The sequence below is a fragment of the Panulirus ornatus genome, chromosome 25 (assembly GCF_036320965.1).
Source record: "Panulirus ornatus isolate Po-2019 chromosome 25, ASM3632096v1, whole genome shotgun sequence".
In the NCBI taxonomy this organism is placed as follows: Eukaryota; Metazoa; Arthropoda; class Malacostraca; order Decapoda; family Palinuridae; genus Panulirus; species Panulirus ornatus.
The window spans coordinates 6,382,611-6,395,709 of NC_092248.1; the positions used below are offsets into that span (position 1 = coordinate 6,382,611).

At 42.0% G+C, this 13,099-nt stretch overlaps 2 protein-coding genes across 8 annotated transcripts in view; one reads left to right on the forward strand and one right to left on the reverse strand.

Annotated features, from left to right (window-relative positions):
- Positions 1 to 9,650, reverse strand: part of LOC139757214 (protein tipE-like) — a 53,873-nt gene extending 44,223 nt beyond the window's left edge. For 4 of the 7 annotated variants that reach the window (XR_011714541.1, XM_071677385.1, XM_071677383.1 and 1 more), the window contains exons 1-2: positions 9,152 to 9,650; positions 877 to 1,971 (exon numbers count right to left, since the gene is read on the reverse strand). Coding sequence is in view for 5 of the 7 variants with exons in the window: in XM_071677385.1 (XP_071533486.1) it covers positions 877 to 1,469 (593 nt within the window). In the remaining 2 variants the exon portion in view is untranslated. Of the gene's footprint in view, positions 1 to 876; positions 1,972 to 3,147; positions 3,334 to 9,151 lie in introns of all 7 variants that reach the window. The other 3 variants (XM_071677381.1, XR_011714542.1, XM_071677382.1) reach the window with 3 other exon arrangements.
- LOC139757211 (glycerophosphocholine cholinephosphodiesterase ENPP6-like) overlaps positions 1 to 13,099 on the forward strand; it is a 137,854-nt gene that overhangs the window by 92,901 nt on the left and 31,854 nt on the right. The gene's annotated exons all lie outside the window — the stretch shown is intronic.

The window sequence follows — 13,099 nt, forward strand, 5'->3', positions numbered from 1 at the left end:
TATCAGAATCCCACACTCCTGAAACGCACGGGATATACTTTCTCCCCTGCGTTCTATACAACCACCTCCCGTCAACACGACAAACACCAGTTCAATATATCACGAAACCCCTTATGCCACAGATGCAACTTCAATTCTGAAGACTGACTCCTCAGTTGCCTTGTATTCAGCTGACACACAAACACCCATCACCACATTTCTTGAGCTGTGGTTCCGCCAAGTCACTTTCTGCGAGTTGTAGGAACACTACAGAAGTGCTCATACAGCAGGGAAATAAGGTGTGTTTATATATATATATATATATATATATATATATATATATATATATATATATATATATATATATATATATATATATATATATACACACACACACTCGTGTGAGTATACAATTACTTGGGAATCAGGATAAGGATCTAGGTGTCTTTAATACCCAGCAAAACAAATGACTGCAATTGACAGACTTGCCATCTCTTGGAGTGCTGCTCTATGGGGGCATAAGTGTTCATTCATTATCTTTAGTCACAATTTTTTTCGGTAGAGGAACTACTGAGAAGACGTCAAACATACAAGGTGAAACTACGCTCTAATGTGTAGATAATATACGGTTAGTATATGCATCTGGGAGAATGTTAAATCAATATCCCATTTAGTCTATTAGGTATTCTGTCTGAATTAGTATGTCAGCTGATTTATTTGAAATATTTCAGTATCAGAAATAACCACATTTTGTCATTAATTTATAAAACAGGTATTGTGATCATAATACATGACAAGAGAGTGACGACTGTAAGAGTGTTCACATGAAAACAAACAGCACCACTTCTTATGTTTAACATGTGCACAGAATGCCAGAGGAATGGCCTCGGTACTTACCCCTTGTCGTCCGGTTCTCCCCTAAGTTTGTTCATCCCTTGGTTAATGGTCTTGCTGATGGACCTCAGGGAGTAGTTCGATGCTTCCTTCGATGCCTTGGCCGAACTGACTTCCTGAGGTTGGTCATCCTCTGCATCTGGTTTCCTCATTCCCACGTACGTATTGAGGAGGTATAGGATGGACACCAGAAAGGAGCCCCAAGGTATGACTATGGCATAGGCTAGGTCCTCCTTGACTCCTTTAATGTCCAGGCTGGTTATGACTAACAAGGGCTGCTCCTTGGAGTAGTAACATGGGAAGGTTCTTCCTGGCGTGCTGTAGTCGTTGTTGAAGGTGGTGCAATTCACAGTCGGAGGGTAACCACAGCCTTTGACATTTGGGTACAATCTGGCATCGACGACATCCCAAGTCATGTGATCTATCTGGTCGACGTCAGTGTGATTGACATTGGCAAGCAAACCCTCCGTATCTTTCCTGTAGTTGACAAATATATGTGAACACTGGAAGACATCCTTGGTGCAGCCTTCCCGACATGACGACCAAGAACAGTTACTCATGCCACACAAGAACTCTGACTCTTTAGTGACACACATTCTGGGTTCCTCGTTAAAATCAGCAAAGAGAGTGGAAAAGGCCGGGTCTATGATGAACGGAACAAGGAACAAGAATGCAAATGAACTGAAACAAGCAACGAGTGTGAAGAATGCGGTGAGGTAGAAACGGAGGCATTTCTTACACTTATCTTTCTTTGGTGGGGGTTCCAACCCCACCGTGTCTCCTGTTGGGGAATCAATGGTGGCGGTTTGTGCGATCTTCAATTGTCACAAATATGAAGGGCTAGTATGCACCCGGTTTCAGTCAGTGTGGTCCCGGAAGGTATCACCCAAAGGCATCAAAGGTTTTGGTCGTATATTGATATATATATACTGCTGTGCACAGTAATGTCAGTCGCATAGCATGATGGTCGAGTCTGAGGATGTTCTGATAAGCATCGGGAAGTTGGAGGGGAAGAAGTGAGCAGCCAAGGGTAGGACAGCCCTCCTGCCCGGCTCTCGGGAGAACTCTCACACGACCATCCTCATCATGAGCCGTCACCTGCGTGAGGAGAAGAGAAAACGCTGTAGACAACTGCAGTCATCAGACAACTGATGCCCTCTCTCTCTCTCTCTCTCTCTCTCTCTCTCTCTCTCTCTCTCTCTCTCTCTCTCTCTCTCTCTCTCTCTCTCTCTCTAGGGAAGAATCCAATTATTTTTTTTTTTGCAACATGACGGGTTCCTTTACTCCCTCGTCAACATCAACTTTATAGAAGTCTGAGAGAACTAAAAATATAGCAAGTTTGAAACAGAAAGATGTCATAACCTATGTCACAGCTGGGGGGGGGGGGGGTTCGATAGCAAAGGAAACTCATTGCTTCAGTTTCCTTTGTTACCGTACTTCCATCTACCCAAAGAATCACATTCACACGTCACAGTTACAGCCAACCTATGAATGCGAATGAGCCACCTACCGTACCGTCGTAACTGCATATTCATGCCTGTGTCAAATAATAACATTCAGTTCCCTTGAAACAATATAGTACATAGTAGTTTCTTCTTTGTGACAGTGTTCGTATGGCCAAGAGCGAATGAAAGCAAAATACTATGGCCCATGTCTTTTTAATCTTCGTCTACCGTTTTCATTTGTGCCTAACAAGACTCGGGGGAAAAGTATACCCCAGTCGTAGTCATGATGGTTGTAAAAAAAAAAAAAGTAAAATCATATGCTTATTAAAACGCAAACGAAATGCAACAAAGATTTGTAAACCTGACACTTGAAATCCACAATAACCCAATAATGGGAAGCTGTCGACCCAGTGCAAAACCCCAGCTTAATATATTTACCACAAATCATTGAATGATAGTTTAGTTACCGCAAATAAACAGACTGATATTATGAGAAGTAAATCCAAGAGCTGAAACGAGCCGTTTAATTTTGCGTGATTGTTTTCCATAGCCTGTCTCGTATATTCACTATCAAAAGGAAAATGATCCATGAAAAAAAGGTGTACTAAATTGATATGTTCGAGTAATACTGAGCAGGATTCTTTACTTCCCTGGACAAACTACTGGTGTTGTATCGATTCAAATTCCTTGGTAAATGAGGAAAAGGGGGCGCTTTATACACACACACACACACACACACAAGCACTAACACATGCACACTGCTTATGTCCATCGTCTGTCATCCTCCGTCTTTTCCTTCTCTTATTTCGACCTTATATCCTCTCATTACCATGCACTGATCATCTGTAGAATACTATCCTTCTCTAACTCAGGTTCTTCGTCGTGTTCATGATGCTCATGTGTTTCTGTGCACTTGGAATCCTGATTAAGAGGATGAAGGGAAGAGCAAAAATGTTCAAGAATCTTCCATCATAAAGTATTTCATCCATCTCTTGAAGACAAGGAGCCTATGTGCCTAAGGGTAGAAATAATAAAAGAACATTGATGGATTATGTGTGTAGTAGAGTAGAAATTAAAGAAAATAGTACAAGCAGTTAGTATGGAAGGATATAAACTACGAACTCTTGTGAAAAGGGCTTAGTTGGAAAGTTTAGTAAGACAAACACGTACACATAAACATGATGATGCACAACACGTTGGTGAAGATGGCTGACGGCAATGTGGATGAATGTGTAGAAGAAAGAGGCAAAAAGGAAGAGAGAAACAAGTTCCAAAACATGATCTGTTCAAAGTTGGGGGAGGAGGAAGGGGGGAATGCTTTCGCATGCGAATGCAAGGAGAATGCACTTCAATGGTATGCAATAATAGTATGTGTGTGTGTGTGTGACAGCAGAAGGGTGAATGGAGATGTTCACGCCCTTCTAATGAGTAAGTTTAGAATCTACAGTAAAGGGATCATGAAATGATACCATAGTGGTGGAGATTCTGATACCTCATTCCAAAAGACAAAGATTCAACAGATACACGAGTCACAGACGTAGTACATGCACTGCTCTCTCACTCAGTGAGGACAGAAATGGATTTGAATCCTCCTTATGAATAATGGACTTGCTACTTCTGACCTTCAGCCTCTCTTCCATTACCATCTATATTTCATATCATAATCATATTGACTCGTTTCTTTAGCTTATGTCAGTACATTCCCCTTCAATACACATTATTATAATTATTACGGATCCTTCCATTCTTCTTTTTCATGTACTTATCATCATTCCATTCCCATGTTCTATTTCTTCTCCACTGTAATTCTTGCTCTGTATTTACGACCGACAGTCCTCCTTTCTCTTGCCTGATGGTAAATCCATTTTTCCTCTTGCACAGACCCGTTCTCTCAGGGCCGTGTGGAAGGCGTACCTGTCCACCTTGACGAGGTGTATTGATTAAGCAAACGTGAGATATCCTTATCTGACCTTGAGGCTTGCTGGAGTACCGAGGAGGAGACACACACACACACACACACACACACACACACACACACACACACACACACACACACACAGAGCAAAAAAAGGCAAGAGGAGTCGGAAATCAATGGTAAAGTTTTCGACAGCTGGGTCATCAATGATCATGTGGGAGGTGGTGGTGCATGGTGTAATAAGGAATGGAGAATGAGGGAGATAAAAGAGAAGTATGAGTTTCAAAGGAAAGTAAATACAGGCGGGTTTGTATGGGAGGTGGACGGGTTTGTGTGAGAGATAGACAATGCGGATTTTTATAGGGATTGGGTGGATTTGTGTTCAGGAAGAGGGAGAAGGACTAGGGAGTTCACCATAGGTTGATGGAAAGGCTGTTTACTTCACGTTGGAAGCACTGTACATGGAGATTCCTTTCAGGTTTTGCCTCAAGTGGGGATTTTCGAGTGCCTATTGTTTCTTGTTTTGGTTAGGGAGGTGGAGTGGTCGTTGGATGGGCGTCTGAGGGAAAGTGGATTGTGGGGGTTTGTTAAATTCAAGGGAGAGGATGGAGCTTGTGGACAGATGGTAGTCAGCAGAGGCCGATGTTGCACTCTGTCTCTCCTGTAGACAGTTGGAGTTAGCATCTGGTTTTAAATGGAGAAGTACAGTTTTGAACTGGTTCAGTTTACGAGGGAAGACTTCTTTTTTCCCATCGTGCGGGAAATTGGATGTTTTGGCTGGACCTTCTGTCGTGAGGAGGGGAAGAGTAGTTCATCAATGGTCTTGGTTGGGAGGGGATGAAGTGGTTTGTTTCACTTGAGGTTAAGAGAGAAATCAGAAGGCTTAAGTGAAGCTGTTTCAGGGGGGGGGGAGAAGGGGAGGGGTTGTGGTATAAGCAGGTTAAGAGTGAATGGGGAGGTAATTACTACCGATTGGACAAAAATTCGTATTTCATTTTTTTTTTCCCCTCCTAGGTAAATGGAAGAATGGCGCGGACGGGGAGAGAGAGAGAGAGAGAGAGAGAGAGAGAGAGAGAGAGAGAGAGAGAGAGAGAGAGAGAGAGAGAGACTCTTTGTCACATCACAAAAGATATAATTCATGCATGAGTTCCTCCCAAGCAACATGACTTTTATCACCCGAATCTAATTCATGATTTCCTTGTCTTGCCTTGCCTTTGCCACCCTTGTGTGAGGGTATTAAATTCATGTGGTTATGAGTCACCAAATGAAGGGTCATGAGATTTAGTATTTCTAGTTGATTTAAAAAGTCGTGATGTAAGAAATTACTTTGTGATACAGTCATGGTGTGAGGAGGGGGTGGGGTTACTATTGTGATATCTTGATGTGACTGGTTATCAAGTGATGTAGTCATGATGCGACAAAATATTAAGTGATGTAGTGATGATGTAAGAGGCTACTATATGATGTCATGATGATGTGAGGTAGCCACTGACCAGCCAACAACCGAAATTTAAAAGAAAAAAAAAAAACTTCATGTGTTAAGAATAATTCTAAGACCACATCCACTCTCACTCTGCCCATCATTAACTTTGGCAACTGAGATGCATATCCTTTAATATTATTGTTACACTATTGTACTACAGTGGTATTGCAATATCGTATTTTTCAATTATTCAATTATTATCCTGTATCCCTCACGTATCAATCATTGGTGCAAATTACCTTTAATGAAAGGAAGCATAACATCGTAAAAAGTCCGGTTATGCTCGACAGTTCCCTTATGGACACAAATCATGATCGCTCTCAGTATATGAATCTATTAATACCGTGCACGAGAGGACTGAATCTCATTTGGTTACTGAACTGATTTATACGCCATTATAACTACTGTTATTATGGAAGTCATAGACTATACATAGACTGATTTACAATTCATAATTTAGTTCACCTGCGTTTCTAATTTCCTACGGGATTTTTTCTTTCTTTCTTTCTTTTAAGTCAACAACTTTTCGTTACACTGCGAGTGCAAAGACACCTTCGGCGATGCTCTATCATCGTCCGTGGACGAAAAGATGTACAGTTTCCCACAATTTGAGTTCGAATTATCTGTGTATTGCGAATAATTCTTGTGTCAGTATGATTATCATTACCTGTTACAATTTCCTGTAAATTATAACAAAGGTAGGAATGGTCCCATGTTTGATTCCTGTAAGACATCAATTGTGACATAATTCAGTTTGTTTTCCTATGAGCCACGAAAAACTGATACGCTCAGAGCTGTGACTTTTAATCTGTATGTTATGAGCATGTGAATCAGCCCTCTATGTACTATAGCAGCATTAAATCCCTGCTAGTACTCAAAGAGGAGAACATGTACACCCATAGCCAATGTCTGATGCTAGTAGAGTCTCTCATGCTTCAAGTGTCTCCATTAAGTTGGTGTGAGTGGGAATTTTCCCCATGAAAAACCCATGACGGTTAAGGTACGACGCGTCTGGAGTTTCGCATGACTAGGTACAGCTTCTCCCACAATTCCTTAATTCCTTTAGCAAGAGTCGTCTTCCCTCTTCATTCTGCTTATAGACTGACGTTGTCTTCTCACGACTCTTTCCTTCAACACAAACACACGAACGTTATCTCCTCAAAACTCCTTTCTTCAAACTTGAACGCGAAAGTTGTCTCCCCTCCCCCTAACAATGCCTTCCTTTGGCTTAAGTACATAAGTTTTCAGACTAGCTGGACGAGAATCACCGGGTGTCTTGCAGTTGCCCCCTTCAATTGTGGATGGAATTTTGTAACAGGAATAAAGGTTCAGATTAAACTAGGCACATTTTTTGATCAGTTTCGAATAGATGTCATCGGAGTACATGGCCTTGTCTTCCTTTATGTATGAGGGCCACTTTTTTCACATCTTTAGCAAATTTAGCGTTAATTCTCTTGTCATCGGGAACTTGATCTTGAAAAACACTATCTTGAATTCAAAGAAAGATCTATGAAAGTCAGGAAGTCGGTCTTAGTTAAAGATTGTCAATCGCTTCTTTCTCTAGGTTAGCCACTTCTTGACCCAGATACTCCCTCGCACAACCATAGAAAGCTTTGGGCTTTGCTTTGAACAGGCCTGACCAGCTTTCTCTCAGTCTCCCTCCTAATGGCTCGTAACTGTCTGTTGGTATTAGTTCACTGCTTCACATACTCCCACCACTCTTAACTTTCGGATTCCTGGAGCTTTTATCACATTCTTTTTTCATTTTCTTTTTTATTGTGCCTTTGAGATCTGGATCGGGTGATGGCTTCACTTTTCTTTACACTCGAGGGAATGTTTTTATATACTATACACTCTATCTTGGCCTGCAGGGAACATATACGATATGTCTTATGCTGGATACAGAAGAACTCTAAATTATAGAAAGATAAACCTATCGACAACGAACTTGGTTGACAAACTTCCTCCTTAGTTCAGATCTACCGAGTACAAACTAAATAATGAAATACATGCGAGCTAACTTCATTGTAAATCGAAGTGATAATGGGCTACAGAAGCAAATATGCCGGAGATGATGTGAAATGACATCTTTTTAGTTATGCAGTTGGTGGATGAGTGGAATAAGCCATGGCAAGAAACGGTGAGAGCAAAGAGAACTCAATATATATATATATATATATATATATATATATATATATATATATATTGTAAATCAAAAAAACACTCGTGAATCTCTGATGTCAGTAAACCTGCTGAAGGAGCTCCACGAGTAATGCAAAAGTCCCTTCCCGTATGCATACATGCATACACACATTCACACAGGTGAAGCATTGAAAAATTCATCATTTATGTGGTAAAAACTTGAGAATCAAACTGCAAAAACCTTCTCCCCATATGCACAAATAAATAAGAATACATACACGAATGTTCCCTGAGTTCTAACAAGTCATTTTCGTGGATACATTCACACCCGTATCAGCACAGTGTATAATGAAACACAAAAGCACCATCTCTCAAACATACGGTATTATTAAACGATGATACGGTGTACGGTCTTTCTTGCCTGTGTTTCACTGCGACACTGTGTTCGGTCCTCACTTCCCATGTTCCACTCGGTGGCAAGACCTTTACATGATACATGTGACAAGGAACGAGATTTGGAACTAGCGTATATTCACAAACACCTTTACTTCACTCTTTAAAACACCAAGTGGTAACATGGTAATCCATATTGTTTCGTTAAGTAATCCCGACGAAAACAAAAGACTTTTAACCTCTACACTTCCAGAACGAGTGGTAACAGGAAGGAAAGTGCCAGGTATTCTTCCTTGTCCAGGGTCCAGGGATCTAATAACTTGCTGCAGCAACATTCCACTGCGGACCCAATTAGATATGCGCACAACAAAGCCTAGTCGCATGCACCAGGGTTAAGCTGACCGCTTACAGGGTCCACACTTCATGACTCCCCATGACACGCTGCCAACACCAGAACACATCCTAGTCTGTCGGTTTTGCATATTCACTCATTTATCTCACTTTCTATCGACTCGATCATGGTTCCTGGACATACCAGCAGCGTGCGGGGTCGGCCAAGGACTTGTGGCTTGACGTGACATTTAAAGACCTGACATATCGAATATTCTATTTTACGACGCTTAGCGAATCTACGATGAAACCATTTTTCATGAACTCATATTATTACTTGAACATCTCCATACGACCTATGACAGCCTAAAGGAGTAAAGATGGTCAGATCTTTAATGAACCTCAAAGCGAAGACAGTCCAGCCAGCGCTGGCCCAGAGTTTGTTGAAGATTCCATTCCACTTGTACATCACCACGAAGCAATGCCCATATTAAAACACCCCTTTTTTATCTAACATCTTTCTGTTGTGACAAATGTGAGGGCAACTACCGTGCCTCTGGCTGGACTTACCGTAAGAAAGAAGTAGAGTGACGTAGTATGGCGGTCACTGTGGGGTAAGGGATATCACTGCGCACTCAAGCGGCGCATCGCTCACAGCCCCGCCTTTAAACTTTTACTGTATTTCGTAACATTTAGTCGCTATAACGTCCTTGGCCCGTAGATGTGTAAAACTTGGTATAACATACACTGGTTAATATAATCATCTATCGAAATGGGCTTGTCGCATCGACTCAAGGGGGGATAGCATTGTAACACCGATCTCCGACAGAATTGCTTCACAAGTTATCAATACAGGAATTCCACATTTTCTGATCTTGTCTGTTTCGCTCAGTCACCCACTGTGTATGACCTAATGATACGAACCGTGAATACAGATGGCAGAAAATGACTATTGAGAGTGTAACTAGATATCACTGTAAATCAATATAGTGTAGAATTTTCCAGGTACTTCAGTGTGTTCCCGAAAGCATCGTTCGGTATCGATCACGCGCTTTCCCGGACGCGTCACGCTGGGAGGGTGAGGGTCCTGGTACGACTCGAACGCGCATGTGTGTTTTAAAGCCTTCATTTTATCCCCCTAAAACTGGATTTTGCCACGTACTTTACCACGTACTGATCCCCGGCAATAACAGTAGGTGTTGTGACCTTGGGGTGTGAAGGTTTGTTTACTTATTGAGCTGAATATCGTCAATATTCTTTGACGTCAAGACCCAACCTACCGTAAGCCGCTGCACAACAACAGGTTGGCGGACGCAACACGCAACGCCAAACTATATTTAGACGCATCATAACGCCTTATAGATTTTTTTTTCTAATCGTTTATCTTCTCATTAGTTCATTCAGTCTTAAGTACTGATCAAAATGTATGATTATATTTATCTTTGAATTACTGTGTTTTAAGGCTAAGGAAAAAAAAAAGCGAAAAGTGTTTAGAATGGCGTCATCAAGTGGACATTGTACTATGTCATGGATGACTCACACTGTCATTAAAAAAGACTATGACTGATTCTGTAGCAGAAGAACGGCAGGGACGCCCTAAACAGACACACTCCAGTCATCCACATTCATTAGTACGATGTTTACAAACCCAACTTAAGCAAAAAAGAATAAAAGATATATAATCGATTCATAGAGTATTTACAAACTCGGTATCTATGTAAATATAGAATTGGTGCTGGGATTTTAGAGTAGGTTAATCTAATTCTTGATCAAGTCAGGTAAGGGCATGATTAGGCTAAAACTCTTTTTTCTTAATCATTTAACGAACTTAAGTGTGTTCACCGCATACGTAGATATCAACATCATAATCAGTTATCAAAAAGGGCGTATGTACTTGAATGTACCAGAAAAGTAGTTCAAAACTCTAGAAGAGTCTGAACCCATTATGGAATTAAATTTCCTGTGACGTACATACAGTATGGGAAGGACTGGTAATGGTGGATTAGTGTTGGCTTCTTTTTTGTAGTCTTGAATACTTCCGTGTGACAGGTCATGTTCAGAACGTAAACGCTTCACATTTTTCTAGGTACATCAGCTTCTGAGTCATGTTATCGATCGCTTACATTTGCTGAGACATCCTCGTCCCTGGCTCCTTTATCTTTCAGCCCTCAGAGTTTCTTCCTTTTGATCCTTCAAGGCTTGTTCCTTTCAGCCCTAAAATTAAAATTTTATTTTCTTGTAATTCCCTTCCTTTGGTCCTTAACACTGTATTCCATCAGCCATTTAAAGTTTTATCTTTAAGGCCTTTGAAATTTCCATCTTTCATTTCTTCAAAATTTCCATCGTTCAACCTTTAAAACTCCTTTATTTTAACACTTTAAATTCTTCATCTTTTAGTCCGTCATATTCCTCATCAGTCATCCCTTAAAATTCTTTCCATCAAGTTGCCCTTAAAGCACTCCATCTTTCTTTCATTCCTCAGTACTTGCACTCTTCTGTCTCAGCCTCAAACCATTTTTTCCTTCAGCATTTACGTTCCCTCTTCTCATCCAATAGCAGACCACCAAAGCCTCTAAATAAAATTCCATCTTATGTCTATCCTCTTCCCTGCGTGCGTGCGTGTGTGTGTGTGTGTGTGTGTGTGTGTGTGTGTGTGTGTGTGTGTGTGTGTGTTACACTCTCCTTTCCATGGTGACAGCGTCACTCCAGGTGAAGTGCTGTGCATGTTGATAAAAGATGTCCTTTCGTGAGTGACTGGATGTAAAGAAGCCCTCACTCACGCACTCACCCATTCCTCGATCAGTGGACGAGTACAGTGCCTGCCGTGCAGTACCTATACACTGGACGGGTCGACTCTTGGGCGCGACAACGCGACTGTACGACGCTTTGGGTAATCCGGGCTTGACCCCTGACCTGACTCTCTCTCTCTCTCTCTCTCTCTCTCTCTCTCTCTCTCTCTCTCTCTCTCTCTCTCTCTCTCTCTCCTCAAAAACACGATCCCTCCACTCACACGATTCGTTCTTCGTAACTGTAGATTTTCCTGCGGCGAGTGCTACGCGCTAGCCCTTCCTTTTGGCAAAATCTCGTCGTAAGTACTTGTAAGTAAATGTAAGTACTCTCTCTCTCTCTCTCTCTCTCTCTCTCTCTCTCTCTCTCTCTCTCTCTCTCTCTCTCTCTCTCTCTCTCTCTCTCTTCGCTCCTGTGTTTCCACATACCATCAGCTTTCATACCAGACCGACTGTAAATATATTACTTACCCCTGGCCACAGGGAAGAAATAATGTCACCTATGTATCTCCCGCGTGTCGAAGGCGAACGAGAGGGGGCGCTGGAAATCCTCCCCTACTGTCTTACTACTCTTCAGTAGAAAGAAACGAAGGAAAATGCCAAGCGAGGACTTTTTTTTTTCATATAAACTGTTGTCCGTGCCCGACGCTACCACGTTTGCGCGGTAAACAGCGAACAAGTATGAAGAAAATGATGATTGGGTCTCTGCTCACATTTGCGGTGTCGACGAGAAATTCCAGGCATGCCTTTTGATACATAATTGAGTAAGAATGTGGTCAGTGTCGGGCACTTAACTCTTTGTTTTGTGTTGACCGCGACATGACACACCGAAGTTACCAGAGACTATAGCACTGCAACAGAGAGAGAGAGAGAGAGAGAGAGAGAGAGAGAGAGAGAGAGAGAGAGAGAGATACTGCAGCAAAATGAACAGTTTTACCCCCGCCTGGGCCAGGTCAATTCTTGCAACGTTAACATAATGATAGACGAAAATACTCGTATGTCATTCCAGGCTAATTTTCTTGGCACGTTACCTTGAAGTCCAGGGTCTTCTAGGCTCACAAGAGTGGCTCTCTGGGGAGCCACGCCGATTCCTAGGTAACGTGGCCATAACAGGGTTACGGTGGCCACTGGGTTACTGTGACTAGAGTCACTCTGTCCACATTCACCCTGTTGCCATTATGATCCTGAGGTCATTTTTGCCAACAGGATACCATAGCCTCAAGGGGCGTTGTGGTCATAGGTATAGTGTGGCCACAGGGTTACTGCGGCCAGATATAGTGTAGACACAGCCATCGTGGCCACCGGCTCATTACTGGCCGGGAGACGCATGCAATCACCTGATGCCTCCCTCTCTTCTGCTAACGGACACAAAGCTCCCGCATCGTTACCGCCAAGCGCTAACACAACAAATTGCGTCGCATTCTAGTAATATTGATTTAAGATTCTTCCTTGCACCCTTGGTGCTTACATCGACTGAATATTTAAATGCGAATACAGTTTGGCGCGTGGTTCAGTATGCATGCACTTTTTATTGCTACCAATGTTTTGTGCTACTTTAGAGACTAAATCTTCAATCAAGCGACTTTTATAGATATGAGTTGGCAACAGTGCATGATGTAGGCCGCTCAGCTGGCCTGAGGTGGCTGAGTACTGTGGTCTTTCATCACACTGATAGTTCCTGGTTATTTCCGCTTGCTTCGTGGGCATCTCATGTGTGTAAACACATTTACCG